Below are 23,787 nucleotides of genomic sequence, written 5' to 3'. Positions count from 1 at the left end.
CCCGACAATAAACCCTGCTCATGTCATGTAACTGTCAAATGCCAGAGCCTTTACTGTCCATTGAGTTTCTAGCGTTTGACAACCGAATGTCAGCGGCCGGGCTTAGCACTGGGATAGGTCAGGACATAGGGGATATCTAAATCCAATAACAAACATTTTAATTATTGCAGATTACCAGTCCTTGGATGCGGTGGCTGCAGTCATGTTTATTTTTCAGGCTAAGACCAGTTTCAGCAAGTACAGACATACCTGTTAAACTTGCAAGAAATGTGTTATCCTTACAACTTCCTGTAATATTCACAAACAATGTTATCTTCATTGCAGGCTACGTTTTGTAAACTACAAAATCCCCTGTCTCCCTTGTAATTGAAATAAAGAAAGGAAGATGTGTTTGTAGTGAAAATCAGAAAAGCAGCCTAGTGTGATAACGATGGCTGCCCCCATAGATACAGTGGAACAGTGAGCATAGCCACCATAGGACAGAAAGCATGTCTTGGATTGTCGAGTGAAGCTAAAGGAAAAAAAACTGATAAAAGAAAACTGCCACCTCATAATTAAGTTTTAATATCAACCTTGTGAGAAGTCTGGGCCACAAGAAATGATCTGAAAACTAACCCAGGTATTTCCAGGTGTCTTAAAATTCCACCTCTTCAGTAGAATTCTTATCTCGGGGCCCGTTCACACTTTTCTATTTTCCTGCAGTAAAACGCATACATTTAACTGCATGAAAATGCACTTCAAGTTATAATCCCATTCAATATCATGTGGCCAGATCACATGAATGTGCTGCAGCTGAGCACGTGTCTAGACAATGGGACATGCATCCTTTTGCATGTTAAGAAGCCACTTCAAATGTTGTGCATTTCAAAGTAAACCTGTCATGAAAAAAACAAAGAGGCTGTTAAACTGAACCTACAGGGTCAGTACTTTGAGTCACTAACCCCGAAGAAGAATGCAGATAAGGATTTCTAACTTTCCTCATCTACATAACTATTCCAAGACTCAGAAGTCACTGAAGCCAGATGGTCACCATGACAACCAGACAATTATGATTTTGAAAAGGTCAGCAAAGGCAGCTAGCAACTCCCTCAATTCTTTCATGACAGGTTCACTTTTAAGAGGAAGTGAACTCTGGAATCTGTGTCCAACAAAAGGCAGGCAGGGGAAAAGGACTAGTTATCAGTATTGTCTGTGGTTTCCCTGCAGCCATTCTTTCACTATTACTGACTTACCATGCCTTGATCTGCACCTGGTCTCTGTGTGGAGGCGACCATTTTGGTAGAGGCAGGGCTTTGTTTCATGTACATGAAACAGAAATAAATTTTAAAAAATCCACAGTAAACACTGCTCACGTTCCAAAACCAGCTTGCACTACGATTGCATCCCAGGTGCAGCCAAACAAGCACGCCGTCATCCATAGCAACCCAATCCAGAAATAGCCGCACTCCAAGGGTCTTCTCCACAGATCAAAATCTTTATTTCCTCATAGAGATAAGCCGGAATAGTGAATAGGGGTTGAGCACACATGGGAAGGAACAAACAGTATATATTTGCTCCATAAATGAAGATTAGTATCTTTGGTGATGACCCTTGGAGTGCAGATATTTCTGGATTAAAAATACATTTACAAAATCCCTTTGTTGCGAGACATTTTTTTTCTCCAATATTTCTGTATTGAGCACTCTCTTCCATCAGACTCCTTTTCTGAGAGAGTGCTAAAAAAAAACCCTACTGACCTGTCACCTGAGCAATTCAATTATGTTACATAGGGAAAACGTTGTTTCTTATTATTCACATAATATACGTGCTTTGTTTTTTATATAGCAACTGCCAGAAATGTACAATGCATCTGATACCATTTATTTCCTAAGTACACGATTTACAGTAGTAATTATATCAGACAGGATGTATTTTCTGCAGGCAGTCCCCAATAGCGTGCATTAAATATAAATGAGGACTTTTTGAAATATATAATTGAAGGAAAATGTTTGGGTGAAAATGCATAATGGTCAAAAAAAAGAAAATATATATTTTAAATATCGTTGCTTATTACATCAAAGTAAATGTTGAGGAGAATTTCCTTTCCAGAGAAAACACCAGCAGATGGTGCTATATGTATGCAGTCACCATCATTCTAGGAGACTACAAGTCTGCTTTTCATGATTTTTCCACAGAGGGTACACCCTACACAAAAAGAAATATGAGAAGAAGAGTGGGTGTGATAAACTAAGAACTGAGAGGGTTCAGGACCCTGATCTAAGAGGTGGGGGAGGAAAAGAATAGAAAAGAGAGATGGCAGAGACAGCACTGATTATAGATTGAATGTATGAGAGTCTTCTTGTTAGTAGAACACCATAGAAGATAGAAGAATTTTGCAGAATTTCGCTGCAGTTTATAAAGGGTAGGACTGCGACTTTACTAATCTTAGGAAGGAATATATTTGGGAGATTTTGTAGTGCCAGGATTTAAAGATCTGTTTGTGAGAAAAATAAGGAGATGCTGGGTTAGAAAATGTGTGGGGTAGGTAGAATTACTCATTCACAGTTATGCCAGGAAGCAGTTTGGTCAACATAAGCTTCAGTCTTTGCCACTCAGGCCGCTTAGGCATACTGATATGGCTTTGTTTTTCAACAAAGTCACGTGATCACAATTGGAAGTTCTGACATAGTGATCAATGGCTTTGTGGATTAATAAAAGTCATGTCAGTGGCAGCTGCCATTGTATTTAATTCTAAGTATATGCTTTGGGTAAAAAAAAAATTAAAGGAGCTTCCATACCCCTCCTAAGCCGTTTAATGCCCATTTCATCACCCAAAGTCCACCAAAAACCTAATTGTTCCTTCTCTATTGACTGCAAAGCATTTGGTCAAAATGGCAAATTTGACAAAAATGTTACGATTTTCAGCATTATTATAGTGATGCAAAAGACCTCAATTTTTCACTCATCTCAGTGAGGTACAGATCGGTATCATCGGCATACAGGGGGTATTAAAGACCAAAGGAAGAGACACATTTACTGAGAAATGTGATGTAAATAAAGAAAAGCAAGTGAACCTTGGGGAACTTTAACAGAGAGGACTGTGATATAGGAGCCATTAAAGGAGATCCTCAAGCAGTAGTCAGCATGGACAAAAATGAGCATCAGGTATTCTGAATTCCAAGAAAGTGCAAAGTTTAAAGTAACAGAGGATGTTTAACAGGGTCAATTGCAGAGAGCAAGAAAGCACAGAAAAAAATTCACCTGTTGATTTGGCACTGAAGTGGTCAATAGTCCCTTTTATGAGTACAGATTCAGATAAAGTGTATCTAAATCCAGAAACAAAAATTCAACATATTGCAGCTTACCAGTCTGTAGATTTGATGGCTGCATTAGTTATTTTTCAGGCTTATTCACCATCATTCACACTTAGTGAATCTGCCAAATGGAGTGGGCAGAAAGATGGTAGCTAGGTGCACTGAAAAGTCTTGTTAGATCAGGGGTGCCCACTATTTTTCATCTGGAGATCTACTTTTCAAATGACGAGCTCATTGAGATCTACCAACGAAAAAACACCTGCATTCAGGGGCGGGAGGGGGCGTGGGCTGCGCAGCTTGTTTTGATATAGTAGAGCAGTAGAGACATCAGCACATGTACAGTTATTACTTCCAGATAGTGACCTTTTAGAGTCTGTGTATAACGGTTCTACATAATATACAGCTGCACTATCTACTCACATCTTTTTCATCCAGTCAATTTTTCGTTGCTTTTGTTTTTTTAATACATCCTGTATCCTCTGCAGTTTGTTGTGGTTGAATGTGATCCTCTTCTTATTATCAGCAGCAGTCATTTCATCTAAGCTGTCAAAGACCTAAGGAAATAAAGACATGGGGTTAGTCAAAATATTTCATTGGACATATTTTTTAGCAGGAGTTAATACATTCATATTAGCTTCTGCGGAACTAATGAATAGTCCTAGCATCCACAGCGAGCTGCCTCCGATAGATAGATAGATAGATAGATAGATAGATAGATAGATAGATAGATAGATAGATAGATAGATAGATAGATAGAGATAGATAATAATGATAGATAGATAGATAGATGTTTTGTTTTCAAAATATTCAGTCAATGTATTACTAACGGAGCAGTCAGCCATCTTAAGCCCCGTTCACATTGAGCGATTTATCGCGCGATTTTTGCAGCGATATCGCTCATATTTCCGCACTATATCGCTCTATGTAGCTTCACCAATACATTTCAATGTAGCTGTTCACATCTCGTCGCTCAATGTCGCTCAATATCGCTCAATATCGCTTGTAGCTCGTCGCTGGTAGCTTGTCGCTTCTACATGACCCTTTTTTAGAGCGATTTTGAGCGATATTGCTCCTGATTGCATACAGCCCAATAGGAAGATGTCGCTCAACGTCGCTCAATGTCGCTCGTCGCTCAATGTCGCTCAAAGTCACGCGATTTGCATGTCGCTCAGTGTGAATGGGGTCTTAGGCAGCAAAAGAAATCTAATAACATAGTGGGGAATTTTTAAAACTACTGCTTATGGCAACCAATCAGCCTCTCTTCAGTTTGTTCAGTTAAGCTTTGAAAATGAAAGAGAGAAGCTGATTGGTTGTCATGAGCAACTGCTCCAGATTTTGTCTGCTCCAGTTTTAACAAATCCCCCCATAGTTTTATAGTCCATAGCTGCTCTCATCGATAACGTTACTTTTGTAGTGGGGTCTGTGGTGTATTTATTTCCCCCAGATGACTTGACTCTTCAGCTGGAACTAAAACCTAAAATAATCATGGTTGTGATGGCCAAAAAGTAGAAATATAGAATGTGTTGTAAACCAGACAGCATTGGTATATTATAAAGTAATACAGCAGACAGTAATCACTGACCCTGAGTGTCAGAAGCCTCCAGCCATTGTTCTCCACCCTTTTGTACCAGCCGCTGTGGTTGTCCTCTGGAATGGCACCATGGTTATGGATTTGTTTTGGCAGAAGCTGTTTCACACTTGGCTTGGTGTAGTCTTTAGGACTATTGGCACACATATCCACAATTGGTCTGTGAGTAAACAACTTATAATATATGTTGGGTGGAAATTTTGCCTGCAAGTGGAATGCAAAAAAATCATTTTGGTATTATTATACAGTAAGAGCACTTTATGTCCATTGTAAGCTCTTTGTCCAATCTACTCATGTCAATTTAAGTGGACTTGTCAATTCATATAAGATGAAGAGTACAGAAAACGAACACCTCCTGTACCCCATCCCTGAACTGTCTTTACCACAATGTGACAGATTCCATGTAGACCCCTGGTCCTAACAGCAGATAATTACTAGATAGAAGATAAACACTGTGAGCGTCCTAGAAACTGACATTTTCTCGCACATTGCTTTATATGTATGTTATACTTTTACAAACATCTGGTAAACCAAGATAAAAGATTGTACTGCTGCCGCTATCTTATCTCCAGTTTACACAGCTCCATATAGTCAGATTAATGTCTTGTACTATAGATCTTTGGACTCAGTTATGTTGATGAGTGAATATATAACAGATCAAAAATTGCCGAAACATAAACTGTAACGAGCTGGGTTCACCATGGATATGAGATGACATTCTCAGTATGACAATCTCATGGGTTTGCAAAAGGGGAAAGCAATAAATTGGACAAGTTATAAAACCAATTCCAAATCCAATCAACTCCAGTTGATGTGCTTCCCCCGATCGGTGGTGCTGGTAGTGTTCTCTCCCCTGCTGTCTCCTCCTCTCTCTACTTACCTAAACTTGTATGGTAAGCTGAGGCTGGTTGGATTGTATGTGCACATCCCACAGCCTCCTACATTTTATGGGTGGCCTTAAAACAACCTTGCTGTAGAATATGATATTTTCTGTAGATATAAAGCCAAAATCACACAGGTCATTTTGCCACAATTGTCAGTTGCATAAGCCGCTTGTCCAGAAATTGTCATTGGACGCCAAGGGGCATATTTATAAAATAGTGAATCTGACATTCATCAACCAAAATTCACTTCAGGTGAAAATTGCATGTGTTTTAAACGGCAATGATTGATTCACCATCAGTGAATGTTTTGTGAAAGTCACATTCACTGCTTTATAAACACAGACATTGACAAATTTGTTGGTACCCTTCCTCATAAAAAGAATTTTCCTTGTGATATTTTTCTCGGAAATAACTTAATACTAACACTCATTTGCATTAATCGTTGTTTGTTCCATATTTAATACAAAAATAGCCTTTGCGTTTGATTCAGCAGAATATTTTAAATAATTAAATAATAATGGGACCCATAACCTAATATTTTATGGCACACCTTTTAAAGGCAATCAGTGCAAACAAGCAATTTCTGTAGCTCTCAATGAGACTTCTGCACCCGTCAACAGGTACTGTGGTGTCCTCTTCTTGAGCAAACTGCTCCGGCTGTGTGCGGTTTGAAGGCGTCTTCTCCAGACTTCATGTTTTAGCCTTTTTACAAAGATGTTCACTAGGATTCCGATCAGGGCTCATAGAAGGCCACTTCAGAATAGTCCATTGTTTTGTTGTTAGCTAACCAATGACTTGCGACTGAGACAGAGCCTCACGCACTGCGCAATATGTTTCACTGCAGAATTTCTTGATAGTCTTATGATTTCATTGTGTCCTGCATAGAATTAGGGGTCCCCGTGCCAGGCGCAGTAAAGCAACCCTAAAACATAATCGAGCCTCCTCCATTTTTCACAGTAGGTACATTGTTGTTTTCTTTGAAAGCTTCATTTATTTCGTTTGTGAACACAGAGCTGATGTGATGTACCAAAAAGCTCCCTTTTTTGTTTATCTGTCCTAAATTCTCCCATTGTGGCTTGTCAATATGCATTATGGTTAATTCCAGTCTGGCTTTTGTATATTTTCCTTTCTACAGTGGAGTCTTCCTTTGAACCCACTTTCGCTAAAAAAACAATGGAAAGTACGATCAGACACCGATGTACCTTGTCAGCTTGTTTCACTTGGCTCCACCATTCACACTGTCTGTCTGTTCAATTTGGGGTCGTTTTAGCTCTTGCTGCCACAGCAGGGAGGTTGGCAACACTGCCATGGGCCTTAAACTTCTTAATATTAATTTCAGCTGTAGTCACAGGAACATCAGACTGCTTGGAGATGATCTTATAGCCTTTATCTTTGACAAGAAGATCTATTTCTTTCTGATCCACTGAGAAAACTCTCACCTTTGCTTTCTCTGGTCCATGTTCAATGTGGTGCACACAATGATACAAGCAGCAGAATGGGTACTTTTCTTGTTTTAAATAGGTACAAAATGATCAGACAATAAAGGCGTGTGTGATACTAATTACAGAAAACAGTTAGTTTCAATCACTATGATTATTTATAAACTTTTCTAGGGGTACCAACAAATCTGTCCGAGCCATTTTGGAATATATTTCTATAACAAGCAAGAAGGTATGGGTGGAATTTATCAAAACTGAATAGACAGGATCTGGAGCAGTTGCCCACGGCAGTCAATCAGCATCTCTCATTTTCAAAGCTTAATTAAAGGAGAACTATGGGGTTAGGGATTTTCCCCATAGTTCTCCTTAGAGCAGGGGTGCCCACAATTTTTCGTCTGGGGATCTACTTTTCAAATGACGAGGTCAATGAGATCTACCAACCAAACACCTGCGTTCAGGGGCGGGGCAGTGCATTGAAGTCAATGGCACTGCAGCCAGGCCCCTAACCCACAGTGCGATCGCCTGCACGCGGAGCCCAGGCACATTAGTGCCTGCGTTCCGGTCCAGTGCGATCCGCAAAAATGCTGCAAGCACTATTTTTGAAGGTCACATTGGACCGGAATGCAGGCACTAATGTGGCAATCGAACTGTGGGCGGGGAACATGGCTGCGGTGCAACTCCACGCCTCCTCCCGCCCCTGAACGTAGGGAGTTGGCCGGCTTGCATTAGAGTGCGTTCTAGAGGCGCCGGGGTCCTATCCTCCCGCGGTGCTTGTGTGGCCGACGTTGCACATGGGGAGAGGTGTCCCGCCCCTTTCCGTCTGCTGCGTCTGACACATTCAGCCGGCAGCTGCACGAGCACCGCGGGAGCATAGCCGTAGCCAGCTCCTTTTGCGCCTGAGGCAAGAAAAAAAGGTGCCCCTCAACAGGCATGTGACGTCACCCAACGCCCTGCCTCCAGGATTTTTTATTTTAATTTTTACTACTTTTTATTTGTATTATTTCTTATTTAATTATTATTTTTTTAATTTCATTTTTTTTTTACTGTTGGGAGGGCTTTGGGGAAATATTAGGGTCTAAACAGCCCCCTGATATTTCCCTTTTGAAATAGAAAAAGAAATTGAGGACACAAAGTCCTCAATCTCTTTTTCTGCAGCCCCTGTTCTAAATGAATGGAAAGTACAGAGGCTTCCCATTCATTCAGAAAAAAATTACTATCACCAGTTTCTGAATGGGGAGGAGCCTCTGTAGTGAGTGCTTCTCCCCATTGAGGAACTCATGAATGAACAGGAAGTGATGTAAATCACATCCTGTTCATTCATGACTGGGGACATATAGTACTATGTGTCCCCAGTTATTTACACTGGAGTGCTCAGCTGATCGCTCCAGTGTTTGTCCTGCACAGAGGACCGTCCCCGCCGCAGCTTCACTTTTCCTTGGATCCCCACTGCATACAGATGGGGGGAGAGCAGCAGGGATCCAGAGAAGACAGGACATCGCGATCACTGGTAGATCGCGATCGACCTAGTGGGCACCCCTGCCTTAGAGTAACGAGAGGATACAAACTATCGTCCTCCCGTCACCCTAAGCTCAGTATACCGCGAGCTACAGCTCGCGGTATACTGAAACGCCGCAGTATACCGCGAGCCACAGCTTGCGGTATACTGAGACGCTGAAGCAGATCCCGACAATTATTATGTCTGGATCCGCCCAGCTGTGTGAGTGACAGCTGGCTCTGCCTATCTAGAGGCAGAGCCAGCTGTACCCGCCCCATCCCCCGTCCGTTCCACCAGTCAGCGCTGGAGGATAGGAGCGGGGAGGGGGGAATCCAGTCCCTCCCCTGTCACAGCAGAGAGCCCTGACAGGATCGAGAAGTGAGCGAACCCGGTATGTGTTCGCTCACAGGGGCGGACTGACAACACATGGGGCCCCCGGGCAATACAATATTATGGGGCCCCCTTGTGCTCCACCCATATACAAGCCCCATCCACAGCCAAAGGGCTGCTGTACGGGCTATTCACAATATTCACTATAGCCCGTACAGCAGCCGAGCTAACCCATAGGCTTCAGCTTGGCTGAGTCGTATTCACAGCCGAAGCAGGGAGAATGGTCAGCCGAAGCCGACCGATCTCCACGCAGATGACAGCTGGGCGGAGCCAGCCGCAATCTCACGGCTGGCTCCACCCAGTTGTAATAACAGATCAGCGTCCCCAAATGACATGGGGATGCTGATCTGTCATTAAACCATAACAACTGGGCGGAGCCGGCCGTGACGTCACAGCTGGCTCCACCCTGTTGTTATTTATTGGCCGGGACCTACTAGAAGACTCTGGCAGGTGCCGGCCAATAGGAAACAGGATGTGCGTCGTTTTTTTTTCTTTAAAATATTTTTAATTTTTTAAAAATTTTCCTATTTGTTTTACATTTTTTAAACAATTTTTCTAAAATTTTTTTTCTCATTCATTTAACTTGTTTTTTCTATTCTGCTCACTACCACGGAGGCACTGAGCAGAATAGCCGAGCCAAATGCAGTTTGCGGCATATGGCTATTTACTTACTGCCATATGAGAATAGGGGTGAACGGCAGTGAGTGAGCTGCCGGAGGTTCTGCTCAGCCGATCCAGATGAGTCGAACTCCTCCTGCACTTCGGCTCAGCCCAACATACAGAGCATGTTCAGCTGACCGAAGGCAGCCGATGTACGGCTGATTTTAGCCCACGAACGGCTGAAATCAACCGTACAAGGCTGAAGTGAATAGCCGAACAGCGTTCAGCTCACCTCAGTTCGGCTCCGTTATTCACTCGGTGAATAACCCCCATAGCGTTTGCGCACGGGACGCAAACGCTATATGTGAAACAACTGCACGGATTCCGCTCGTTTGCAGCTATTGGCCGCGGGCCCTCTGACAATTCCCGACTGCCCGTATGGTCAGTCCACCCCTGTTTGCCCACTTCCCGATCTACTGAGCCGACCTGTGACAGTCTCATTGTCACAGGTCGGCTAGAACTATGAGGTGAAAAGCACTCACCTCATAGTTCTCCTTTAAAAACTGAAGAGAGAAGGTGATTAGCTATTAAGGACAGGTGCTCCAGATTCTGTCTGATATAGTTTTGATGAATTCCCCTAATGTATTTTCACACTTTCTTTGCTTTACTCTACAACATATTAAAGACATGCAGGCACACAAGAGACAATGGGGGGAATTTAACAAAACTGGAGCAGACTAAATGTGAAGCAGATTTGCACTGCAACCAATCAGCTTCTCTCTCTCATTTTCAATTCTTACCTGAGCAAACTGAAGAGAGATGCTGATTGGTTGCCATAGGCAGCTCCAGATTCTTCTGCTCCAGTTTTGATAAATTCCCACTCATTTTTTTAGATTGAATTACTTTCAGGACTGAAGCATTGTTTCATTGAGCTGTAAGCTCTTTAAATTTGTCCACATCTGTATGCCCCCAAGTGTCCCCTAACTGATCATTTTTTGACAAACTGTAGACAGGATGTCCAACTGTCAGTCATGTCAAAGCCATGTGTAAAAGGTGTAAAAGGATCAGTTCACTTGGTTTAATTGGAGAGAATTCAGAAACTCTTCGAAATATCTGACATTGCTGATCTCAGTCAAACTCTGAACAGAATGGCAAATATTCCATCTCTTATTTCAGACATTTCTTCTAGACCCCCCAATAGCCCCCTTCCCTTTTACCCTCTTTACCTCTCCTCCCCCAACCTTTTCTCACAAATCAAGTAAAAATACAAAAACTGCTCATAGAAAGGAAAACTGACTCTGACCTTAAGTTATAACAGAGTAATACTATTACAGACTTGTGCCTATACCCTACTCTGTATTTTCTTTCTGATGTCTCAGTAAGATGTATGTTCAAACTAAGAAATAAAGAATGTAAAAGGAGGGGCACTTCACCCAAAATAGATATTTCATATACAGATGCTCTGAAAATGAAAATGGAGAGCGGGTATACTCTCATTATGGAGATCACAGGGATGTTACCACTGTAGTCCCGGACATAAACTATTCCATAGTACAGTGCTCCAGCATGTAGAAGAACCTAAAATATCTGAAAGTCTGACACTTTAAGTCCTTACATATAAAAGCTATTAAAGGCTAAGCTCAATTAAAACTGACATTTCAGGTATGGGCAGATGTTGATCAAACGCTGTTGAAGTTCCCACCTTCTATCCTTCCACCTTGCCATGATCATTAGGAAGTTGGTAAGGGAGTCTTGTGTAGACCTCTCTTTTCATCATATTGTTATTAGCAGCACATTTCAAGTCGGCCTCACTGTTACATAGTTGGGATGTGTCACCATATAGGAGACAGAGAAATAATATTACGTTGCTGAAGCTAGAGAGTCTTGTGACTCCTCTCAACAACTCCTTCCCCTTTTTTTTCCCTACAGTACATTCATCCAAATGTAATGGGGGAGGAAAATAAACAGTCTATAAATCTTGTGACGTGGCGCAGCCCTTCCAATCCTACTAGGCACTGACAATGAGTGGCCTATGATAAATGCACCCCTTTACTACATCCATCTAAAAGCTATACATATCTCCTGCTCGGACTTGGTAGCAGCAAACATGCCCACATTTCACAGCAGTATCAAATATGGCTAAAAAAACAACAACCATAAACGATACAAATATGTATCCACTCAACCAGTACAATGAAGATTATACTTACTCCTCCTAGCCTGAACCTGACATGAACTCCAGCTGCAGCATCGATCACTTCTGCCTGCCAAAGAAATGATGACACGGAAGATGTTACTGTTACATCCTGATAATGTTCCACATCTAGATCTAGGCGATCTATGGGGCTCCAACAACTGGGGGACTGCAAAGCCCAACTTTCTGTACAACTAGGTAAGTACAGATACCAAGTACCGTGCCAAGTAAACATACCTTTCCAGCTCCAGGACAAACTAGAGATAAACTCAAAAGTTAGGAGGCCGCTGTCATTTGTAAGGATCACACGGAGGTTTTACATCCCTGTTTTAGACCCCATTCACACTGAGCGACATGGAAATCGCGCGACTTTGAGCGATATTGCGTGACGAGCGATATTGGGCTGTATGCAATCAGGAGCAATATCGCTCAAAATCGCTCTAAAAAAGGGTCATGTAGGAGCGACAAGCTACCAGCGACGAGCTACAAGTGATATTGAGCGATATTGAGCGACGAGATGTGAACAGCTCCATTGAAATGTATTGGTGAAGCTACATAGAGCGATATCGCGCGGAAATATGAGCGATATCGCTGTCAAGTACTTACAAATACCAATTACTGATACATTTTTGTTTAGTGTCATGTGACAGTTTTTCTAAAACAATACAGAGTAATGATTTCAGTGGTGGCCCAGTCGAAGCTACAACCGCTGTAGCCCTGGTAGTTCTCCTGAAAATGGCAAGTATCGGCACTGCTACAGATACTGTTATCTGAACATCCCTAGTTTTAACCAGTCTGTACAATAACAGCCAGAATGCAAAACGTATCCCTCTGTAGGGTGGGTGTGAGGGGGATATGATCGACAGGGTAAAGTTGACATACACTGTGCCAATTTCAGCCAGTTATTGATGAAATTCGCACAGTGGGTGCCGGGCCTTTTGGCTGGAATCAGTTGATCAGCTGATCAATGGAGCCAGTCATTAAAATCTTCAAATGAACAGAGCCAGTAGCCAATGAGCTGCCAGGTCTGTTCAGGTATTCTGACAGCAGCCTGTGGGCGTATGTCCAGCTTAAGAAACTTTGTCCAATTCATCCTGGGTCGCCCCAGATAAACCAGTGCCTGTACTCTCATCCTATGGCTCATTTATATTGGCTCATTTATATTGTCTTCTCCCCTCTCCATACAGTATAGCTGTAAATTTAGCAATTAAGCTTTTACTTTGTCATGATTTGCTGTTCTTTTTGTGTGGGGGTGGTAAGATCTTGCCTGCATGTCCGATCAGTTTGTCAAGTCTATGTGCCACCTGCTGCAGGTTCGTACACCTCTAGGTGTCATCACATCATATCACCAGTAATTTCCCAACTTGGGGGGAAAGATTGATTTGAAAAAACTTTTGGGTCACTAAGTCAATTAAGTTAGATTTAGACACGTTTGGGTCATTAAGTCAACTTTCTCTGAAAATTATATGGATTGAACCTTAAGCCTATGCCCCCACCTAATAAATCCCAGTATACTAAAACTGATAGCATTAGGTATGGGATTGAGATAATATCGTATTCACACAATGTACTTACCTCTTTAGGGTTTATACATTTAAGCAAAAGCTTTGGGTCACCTTGTGCCTTAAAATTTATGAGATTCTTGAGATACCTAAAAACATTTGTGTCCTGAAAAAAAGAAGGGCATGTTACATGAAGGCATAAGCTATTGGAAAGGAAAAAGAGAGAGGGTCGTATGCGGCCCAAAAACACTAGTTTGCTCTTTCTGCTTTACGGAGGCCATCATTTCTGTATCATGCACTTATGAGGGCTAATATCCTCAAACCAGCTTCTATGTTTTAGGCTGTATGTGCTATAAACTCGCCATTCTAAATACATGGGCGGCCATACAGGAAGTATTCTTCATCCGCTGTCCTTAAATGCAGAACAAAAACCCTTTTCTTTTCTATATTTGCAATGACTTGTAAATAAATATTAATAGGATTTTAGATTAGATTTTAGTTTTTTTTAGTGCTTGTGGTGCACAATATGCCGTATTTCCCTCCCTTTCCCCACAGTTTTCTTTTACAAGTTCTGCACATAAACTGACAATATAAGATAAGGACTCATATCAAGTGTTTCTTTAGTTATTGACCTTTGGGAGATTCTCAGATCTTTGGGCAAATATACAGTAATCCCGCAGTGGTTGTGTATCAATATTTTTAATATTATGCCCAAAAAAAAAATCTAACTACAACTATTTTTGAGCAACCGATGCTATAAATACAGATCTAAGGACAAACATGTAAAGATAATATTTTATGAAGGTATTAACATAGCTCTGTATACATTATTATGTTTATGCAAGCACCTGTAGTACGTATGACACAGAGCACTGGTATTTTATTGTAGACCAATAACGTATGTTTTATTGGATGTTAAAAAGACTTGACAAGTTCCTCATACAATGCCCTGAGCACCATCATTATTGTACACTACTGATGTGGCATATGGAGCTCACTAATGTCATTGTCCACATCATACAACCCCTTTGTGTTTAATACTCACTAGAATCCTGCGGAACGCCCTCTGAATTACACAAGCGGCTTTATCCTGCTCCACACTATACAGATCAGGGTAACTTGTTACTGTACCACTCACAGCTTCCATCATGATTCCTCCACCGCTAAAACATAAAGTCATATGTTATGATGACATTTTACACATATTCTGTCTCACTTAATGGCTGGAATGTTTTGCTGACCATGTGACGTTTTCATTCATTTAATATAATAGGTAAGTTCAGCAACAATAAGAGTATCACTTTTAGGGCTTGTTCACACCATCTGCACTCAGGTTGCGTTGGTCGTTTTTTCCAGGGCAGCCCAAACGCAAGACGAGGCAATTTGCCTTGTCATAGGTGGTGACAGTTCCAATGGTGTGCTCTTAAAAATAAAAGTATGGCATGCAGTACTTTTCTTAAGCGCATCGCAGTGAGACATGGTACAACCGCATCACATCACAGTGAGCCCATAGAACTCAATGAAATGTCACTTGTGACATTTCAATAAAGAGGGGAAAAAAAAGAAATGTCAATGTGGCTCGATCGAATGCATCAGCAGTGTCTGGACACACGCACACCAGCAGCCCTGCCATTGAATGCGACCGCTTGTGTGCATAAGCCCTCAATGGCAGAATGTAACGCTGAACTCCAGATATAAATATTTAAGTATATTTACATTGGTCCAGCTTGACCCAATATATGTATTTATGTTTGTGAATTGAACATTTTTATGGGAAAATTAGATAAAATAAGTAGCACGGTCATAATAATTCATCCTATTGCTTGGAGCCCACTATTATCTATATATGTGTGACTCCTAACTGCACCTGATTACAATCCTGTGGGCCCAGGACAACCAAGGCGTGTGGCGGTGGTGAGATGGGAAAGAGACCAGCCAACATCTATTAGCTGAGCTCCTCTCCCGTGAATAAACCTTATGAAACCTGCGATGATGAATTTGTCACTTCTGGACTCAGAGCTGATCAAGCATGATCTGTGCTTGATCAGCTTCAATGGGGTAGAAAGGTGACATTAGGGGTCTAGTAGACCCCTAATGTTACCTTAAAGAGGACCTTTCATCTACAATGTGCTATCACATTGGGAGCTATACGCCTCCAATTAGATAGCAATAAAGTTAAGTAAAAAAAAGTTAAAAATAACATATAAAAAGAACTAAAAAAGGTTTTAAACCCCTCCCTCCGCTGCCACATACATGCACATACTTACCTTAACGCGCACTTGGGTGCGCCTAATACAACAAGTGTGCATGTACATTTTGTTAACATGACACTTACCATCCAGTGGGAGGAGTCAGCCTTACCTGTACAGTGACGTAGATACAGCGAACAGATCGTCCAGTACAATAAAATGTCAGTCTTATACCAGGGAGCTCCACAGCAATGAAGAAAAGGATTCTCTCTGATAGTATGTATGGGTCACTTTTCTGCTATGTTTTATTTCAGCCAATACATCTAATTATAAAAGTACAAGAACCGCCCCCCCCCCCCTCCTGTACTATCACATGTCATTCTGCTGACACACAGTATAAGAGGAGAAATCAGTGAAATCAGCAGAGCCGATCATAGCAGATTCAGGATTGCAAGGAACCTACTCAGCGTCTGGTTGCCATAGCGACGCTCTGTCCGGACATGACGTCAAGAAGCAGTCGGGAGATTGAACGTGGAGGTGATATTGCAGTCATGTGACCAGAGATCAGTGATATCATGTGACCGCCTGCTGTGATGTGTGGGGAAAGTTATGAGGGAGAATGAATGGAGTGCCTGTAGTATTTGGCATGTGCTTCCCCTAGTTTACATGCTGTGTCAGGCTGTGTGTGATGGGGGATGGAAGCTGTGGACAAACCTCCCCTCACTATTCCAACGCACAGTGAATTTAGAATCACATTCACAGCATAGGAAGACGCCATGTTATCTCTGTTACTACTTCTGTATTTTGAACAAAACATATAGGGGGTTATTCACTTAGCTTCCGAAGTCTGCCGAGTGAATAAACGAGCCAAAGCGAAGTGAAGGGAACGCTATTCGGCTATATTTACTTTTGCCTTGTATGACCGATTTCAGCCGTACATCAGCTAAAATCAGCGATACATCTGCAGCCTGCGGTCAGCCGAACATGTTCTGCATGTTTGGCTGAGCCGAAGTGCAGAAGGAGTTCGACTCAGCCAATCCAACATCTGGATCGGCTGAGCCGAAGCTCCGGCAGCTAACTCGCTGCGTCATTTGGGGACGCTGATCTGTCATTACAACTGCAGACATCCCAACTCTCCCGGACGCTCCGCGAGTCTCCCGCTATTAGAAAGCGGCTCCCGGCCGCCCGGGAGAGAAAAACGTCCTCCCCGAAAGGTTTAATCTGTTCAATCGAGCAGATTAAACTTTTCCCTGCGATCGTTTTTTTTTCTTTTCTGACATCGGGAGCCGCGACCCGACCGTCAGTCAGAAAAGAAAAAAAAAAGGCATACAAATGCATAGCTAGATTCCTATTGGCTATTGCACTTTGCAATAGCAAACTAGCTAACGCACCCGCCCACTGCTCCTGTCAATCAGCAGAGGGGGGCCTGAATTTTTCTGTCAGGTCCTCTTCTGGTGATTGAAAGCAGCAGAGGGCGGGTGCATTAGCTAATTTGCTATTGGCTATTGCAAAGTGAAATAGCCAATAGGAATCTAGCTATGCATTGTATGCCTTTTTTTTTTTATTATTCTGATGACTGCAACTGTCAGAATACTAAAAAAAAAAAAAAAAAAGCTTGCAGATAGCAAAGAAGCTATTGCTTCCTGTGCTATCTGCCATAATTTCAGGGGTGCTCTCTCCCAGCCCCTCCCTCCGCGGATGGGGGGGGGGGGCACTTCCCTGAAATGAGAGGGACACCTCCCTGAAATTGCTTCTTTCAGGTTGGGATCCCTGCAACTGTCCCTCCTAGGAGCAAGACTCTCCGCTGGCATGTACGCCTGTGTGAATGAGCCCAGAGTGTGCAAGCATACTGTACATACCAGGGATCTCAAGTCTCCCTGATGTTCAGGGAGTCTCCCTCTTTTGGACAGCAGCTCCCTTCTTTTATATTCTGACGACGGCCGCTGTAAAAAAGCAACCCAAAAAACAGAAAGGGCACCTCCCTGAAATGAGACGGGAACCTCCCTGAAATAAGGTTTTGCAGGTTGGGATGTCTGACATACCCACCCAGCACACAGTGGTTTACTAGCGCTTTAAATGAAATCTGTATTCACTTTCAGTCGACAAATCTGTTGGCAGACATGAAAGCCTGCATCAAGGAGTATCTCCTGTACTTTACTGTTCTGGAAACCCAAAGAAGATGAATTCTGTTGCACCCCTTCCATACTTGCCAACTGTCCCAGATTTGTTGGGACAGTCCAGGTTTTTATCAGCTTTCCCTGAAAGGCTGCGCCCCCGGATCGCATTGTAATGCTTGCTGAAGCTTGTCATGTGCATGTGCTAGGCAACGTTTGATCAGGAATTAGTCACATTCATTCTTATCATGAATGGTATAGGAATGTATGAAAGAACAACACAGACAAATATTTCTGTATAGTGCTTGCAGAACCGGATTTATAAGAAGGATCTACTATACTGTAATACAGGCAGCATGTCCACAACAACCTCATGGACTGATGAACATACAATATCATGTATTTGGACAGCATTGTTAAGGGCTTTTGACTGAAATGAGTTGACTCGATGGCAAAAATTAATGTTCTGATGAACAATGTTTTAATTAAAAACATTTGTACATTCCAGCTGTGGTGAAACTACAAATTCCATCATACCTCTAGGACTCATGCAAGTGGCTGTCAGAGTCTTGCAATGCCTCATGGAACTTGTAGTTCCACAATAGCTGGAGTGCCGAGGTTGCCCACCCCTGACATAGATTATACAGTGTATAACATAGCATATAGAGTGCAGGGGTCAGGAGTATGAATGCACAGCAAAAAGAAAAAAGGTTTTCCTGGAAACTTTGGCAAATATGCCCCTCTGGCACCTCACTAACGGTACATTGCTATGATAGGAAGTGTCACTTACCAACAATGAGGTAGTGAAGGCAGAGGAGAACTGTAGAGCTTGACTAAACCCTCAGCTTTTTTGCATATATCTAGTGCCAGCAAGCAGTAGATATATGCAAAACGTTTTTTTTTTTTTAAACCCGCTTTGATACGGCACTTTGGGAACATCCAACTTCTTTTACAATTACCCTTTGAGGCTTTCCCTCCTTATGGAGGGTGTCAATGATGGTTTTCTACACAACTGTCAGGTCAGCAGTCTTTCCCATGATTGTGATTCCTACTGAACCAGACTGGGAGACCATTGAAAGGCTCAGGAACCCTTTGCAGGTGTCATGGCTTAATTAGCTGATTAAGGTGCCCATACACTGCTCGATTCTCGTACGAGAATCGCGGGAAACTTACGATTGTCGGCTGGTTTTCTAGCGTGCTCCTAAAGGTGCCCATACACTTTACAACCCTCGCAAGACTTTTGTCTTGCGAGGGTTGTAAAGTACTTTAAAAAACGTACAATCTGCCTATCTTGGACAGGCAGATCGTACATGCGATCATTGCAAGCCCGCCCCCTTGAGGGGTGGGCTTGCGATGACTGCAATGAGGGGCGGGCTTGCGAGGACGGCAAACGGGCAGTGTGCGCGTGCGCACACCGGCCCGTTCGTCAGTTGTCGAACAAGCAGGCCACTAACTCGCCGAGAATCGTACCATTCCCGGCGGGTTTTCCAGCCTGCTTGTTCGATGGAAAACGTGCGACCATACAGTAGAAACGGTCGGACGCCGCCTTCCATACACTGTACAATTCTCGTACGATTGCGGGATTTCCCGCGATTCTCGTACCAGAATCGAGCAGTGTATGGGCACCTTTAGACAAAAGACGTGCGACCGTACAGTAGAAACGGTCGCACGTCTTCGTTCACACTGCTCGATTCTCGTACGATCGCGGGATTTCCCGCGATTCTCGTACGAGAATTGAGCAGTGTATGGGCACCTTTAGAGTGTGACACTATGAGCCTAGAATATTGCACCTTTTCACACTATTCTAATTTTCTGAGGTTGTGAATTTGGGGTTTTCATGAGCTGTAAGCCATAATCATCACAATTATGACAAATCACGGCTTGAATTATCTTGCTTTGCATGTAATGAGTCTATCTCATATATTAGTTTCACCTTTTAAGTTGCATTAGTGAAATAAATGAACTTTGCACGATATTCTAATTATTCGAGTTTCACCTGTATATGCAAAAACATGCAAGGGTTTAGTAACCATTTAAGTTCTATGGGCATGGGTGGTATGAGTTGCACCTCTTTGCATCCCACTGCGCGGAAAAAAAGTACTGCATACTGTACCTTTTTCTCAGTGCACACCACAGCAACGGGGTAGTGTAAATGGTGTCCATCAGTGACAAAGCAAATTGCCTCGTCTTGTGATGGGGCTGCGCTTTACAAAACGGCCGGCACAGTGCCAATTAATCTGGTGTAATAGCCCCTAAGTGTACGGCCAGCGTTCGGCATAGAAAGGTTAGAGCTGGCAACCATTGTTGGCTGGTAGTCCACATTCACTGTTTTTCTGAGCTCTCCTTGATATTTCAAACCATCACTTGGAATGTGTTGTATTACTTTCTGTGGCTCTTTGCAATTTTCCATTCCAGTTTAATTCAAATAAAAAGGCTTCTTGTTGGAAAACTAATTAGATTCTGGGAGTTTTACTGTTTGTAGATGAAAGATTTAGCATCGTACAAATGCTCATGATTGCTCGCCGGAATGCTCTGGAAGATATAAAATGTCATATTAATTAGCACTTCTGGCTCATGTCTGCCATTTGAAGCAATCTTTAACGAGTAACACAAATTTCAAGACATTATATTTAACATGCTTGAAAAATGGCACTATTTCTACTCGACCAGCTCCTGGACTGCAGATTTAATTAGAACTGCTTTCCTCGTGCAAAGAATTTAATGAACATTTCAGCAGGTGTGATTGTTGGCAGATTACAGCAGAGAGGAGGCTTATTCACAATTCCTCAGTTGTATTGAACACATTGCTACACGTGCCTTCAAATCAAAACCTGAATAGGGGAAGATGCATGAGCTGTCTTGGTACACGATCCAGGACCATGTTTACCATAAGGTGAGTACCTGTGGAAGCAGGGTTAGAAGTGACACCATTATGCATAGGGCTGTACAGGGACGGTGAGGGCATGCTGGGACTTGTAGTTCCCTGTGTGATATCTGTGTGTGTGTGTGTGGGGGGGGGGGGGGGTGTACAGGGACAATGAGGGCATGCTTTCAAAAACTGAGCTCATTATATTTCCTCCCGCCTGTGCACCTTCCCCAAACTTTTCCCATGAGATTGTTAACACATCTATCCAGCCCTCCCCGCATGCCAAGGTCCTAGGTGTCATCCTTGTCTCGGACCTCATCTTCTTCAACACATCCAATCGCTATCCAAATCCTGCCGCCTTCACCTTCGTAACATCTCCAAAATACGCCCCTTCCTCACCAATGACACCGCAAAATTACTCACGTACTCGGTTGTTATCTCTCGTCTTGACTATTGTAACTCCCTCCTCATTGGCCTTCCACTACACAGGCTATCCCCCCTTCAGTCTATCATGAATGAAGCTGCTAGACTCATTCACCTTACCAACCGCTCAGTGTCTGCAATCCCGGTCTGCCGATCCCTGCACTGGCTTCCAATAGCCCAAAGGATAAAATTCAAAATGCTAACAACCGCGTACAAAGCCATCCACAACTCTGCACCCGGCTATATCTCCTACCTGGTCTCAAAGTATCACCCTAACCGTCCCCTCCGCTCTTCAAATTACCTTCTGCTTTCCAGCTCCCTTGTCAACTCCTCCCATGCGCGCCTCCACGACTTCGCTAGAGTCTCTCCCATCCTATGGAACTCTCTACCCCAACCTGTCCATCTATCTCCCACTCTGACTGCCTTTAGGTGATCCCTTAAGACTCATCTCTTCAAGGAAGCCTATCCCACCTCGACCTAACCACTGAACTATCACATTCTCAAGCAATTCATCCCCACACAGCTACATCCTAATGTATCACTTGCCCCTCCCTTTTAGATTGTAAGCCCTCACTTGCAGGGCCCTCCTTACCATCTTGTCTTGACTTGAATTGTAATTGTAATGTCTTCCTTATATTGTAAAGCGCTGCGCAAACTGTTGGCGCTATATAAATCCTGCATAATAATAATAATATGCTACAAATCTAACAAATTGAGCTTAGGATTCTTTATGTTTTCCTTGTCTGGCCACCTTGGGACATTTATGGGTAAATACAGCTAAAGATCTGTAATGGGAAGGAAGGGGTGGAGAGGCTTTTCCTAGGAACACAAGCAACAATTCCCTTTGTGTTAGTGGTATGAACAGCTGATTAATAGTAGTTGCATATATCGTACACAGAATGCTGCCCCTAAGAGCATTCTTGCCTTAGAAAATTCGGAAGTCAAACCTAACCAAAAGAAATATGCTCATGAATGTGCATCTTACTACATATCCCCATGCCCCATGAAATATCCTCTATATATAACACTAAAGGGTCTGGTTATAAAAAAAAAATTGCATAGCTATTTACCCAGCGAAACTTCATGTACATTAGTTCTGTGCGAATTAACTAGCTGTTGATGGGGACAAATCAAATGTTCTCAGGCTAGTTTCTCTTGTGGTTGAATGTTTTACAAATATTATGGCAAGTAGTAAAACTGGTTCATTCATAAACAAAGTGACTCGGGAAAATACCCCATTATGGCCACTAGATGGAGCTGAGGGTCATAGGAAATAAATACATCTTAGTAACATGAGATACAATGTAACAATTCTAGAGAACACTGGAGGAAATGAGCAAATAAATATAACCATTGCTACTACAGGGATTTTGTTACTAAGATGTATTTATTTCCTATGATCCCCAGCAACATCGAGTGGCCATAATGCGGATTTTTCCCAATTCACTCTACGTTGTTTATGAATTAACCTATCTTTACTACTGCCCATAATACTGTTCAGCCAAAAGAGAACATGGGCCATAACACCTCCTCACAACAGCTGGTGAGGAGGAGCAGAACGAGTGTACTTGCAGTTTCACTGGACAAATAGCTAGATTATATTTTTTATTTTATAAATAGACCCCTTATTGTCATCCGAACACCAACTTATCCTTCTCTCTAGTTGTCACTCGTAACCCATCCTCTAACATAAATGTGCGGATACACAGTTATATAAACATGACACAATGCATAGTCATGGTTATTTTCATATTATTGTGAAGTGATAATGTATATAGTTAATTTTCCTTCAGCCATTGTTCTTTGGCATCACTATAGCTGGTTATTATACTGCCATCTTGAGGGCATTTTGGTTATTGCACCATCCTTTTCTGAATTCCCCCCGTGTGTGATGTACTTCCTTTCTTCTCTGAGTAGTAGTGTCATGGCTGCCTACAGCAGGGCCACATGTAATATGCTCGCTTGGAAACATTATCGTCCTTGACCTTCGAATACCGTCTGTTCATTCACGTGCGGTATCCTGTTGTCTGCTCTACCCTGCTGCATGCAATAAAGAACTTTGTGGATGAAAGGTATTTGGTGAGTTCAGCTATCTGATATGGATTGTCCGCAGTGATTATATCTGCTTATACAGGCCAGGCATAGAGGTCTCAGCAAGGGATAAATCGCTAATACAACAATGGGGAATCAGAATAATAAATCCCTAACACTTGTCTTGTCCCTGGTACTTTACCGTTTCCTACATACACTTGGTATAATAATGTTGCTCAGCACAATGCAATGCTATGGGTGAATTAATTAATAAAAAAAGAGGTTTAGATACACGTCTTCTGCAGAAAATGTGAAAGCCGCACAGCCGCGCCAAGGCACTTCTTATAGTGCGGTCCTAACTCTAAACTATGAGTCTCCATCTTGGAGCACATGGGGCAAAAGATTAAATCTACAAACACTCAGCTATCATTGATCGCTGACTGCTTGTACCCGCTCTCCTCTCTGACACGCTGACACAGGAGGCTGATCGAGTGGTGTAAAGAGGAGAGCTCAGCCTCCTGTGACAGCGCGGGCTGTCTCCGTCCCCACACCGCTCTGCCGCACTGTGATAGGCAGCTGAGCGGTGTGGGAGGAGAGACACCGGCCGCTCACAGCGATCTCCTCCCGCAGCACTTGGCCGGCTGTCACTTTCTCTCCTCCCTGCTGGGACACAGAGCAGCGCCCAGCGGGGAGAAAAAAAACCTAGGATGCGCCAATGTATCGGCAGGAAAATGGCACTTTCGGCATTTAGCCGATATGTTTCGGCGGCTGATATATCG

General features: G+C 42.8%; 1 protein-coding gene across 1 annotated transcript in view; it reads right to left on the bottom strand.

Moving 5' to 3' along the window:
• CUNH11orf65 (chromosome unknown C11orf65 homolog) overlaps window positions 1-14,540 on the bottom strand; it is a 21,796-nt gene extending 7,256 nt beyond the window's left edge. Inside the window, exons 1-5 of the mRNA XM_018556248.1 lie at window positions 14,431-14,540; window positions 13,459-13,551; window positions 11,900-11,953; window positions 4,876-5,085; window positions 3,714-3,847 (exon numbers count right to left, since the gene is read on the bottom strand). Coding sequence (XP_018411750.1) covers window positions 3,714-3,847; window positions 4,876-5,085; window positions 11,900-11,953; window positions 13,459-13,551; window positions 14,431-14,535 — 596 coding nt within the window. The 5' untranslated portion in view covers window positions 14,536-14,540. The remainder of the gene's footprint in view (window positions 1-3,713; window positions 3,848-4,875; window positions 5,086-11,899; window positions 11,954-13,458; window positions 13,552-14,430) is intronic.
• Window positions 14,541-23,787: the final 9,247 nt, after the last annotated feature.

This window comes from Nanorana parkeri, unplaced genomic scaffold (genome assembly GCF_000935625.1).
Source record: "Nanorana parkeri isolate BGI_ZX_2015 unplaced genomic scaffold, ASM93562v1 scaffold229, whole genome shotgun sequence".
Classification (NCBI taxonomy): Eukaryota; Metazoa; Chordata; class Amphibia; order Anura; family Dicroglossidae; genus Nanorana; species Nanorana parkeri.
The sequence above is the reverse complement of the archived record's forward strand: the minus strand, read 5'-3'. Positions and strand labels throughout refer to the sequence as shown.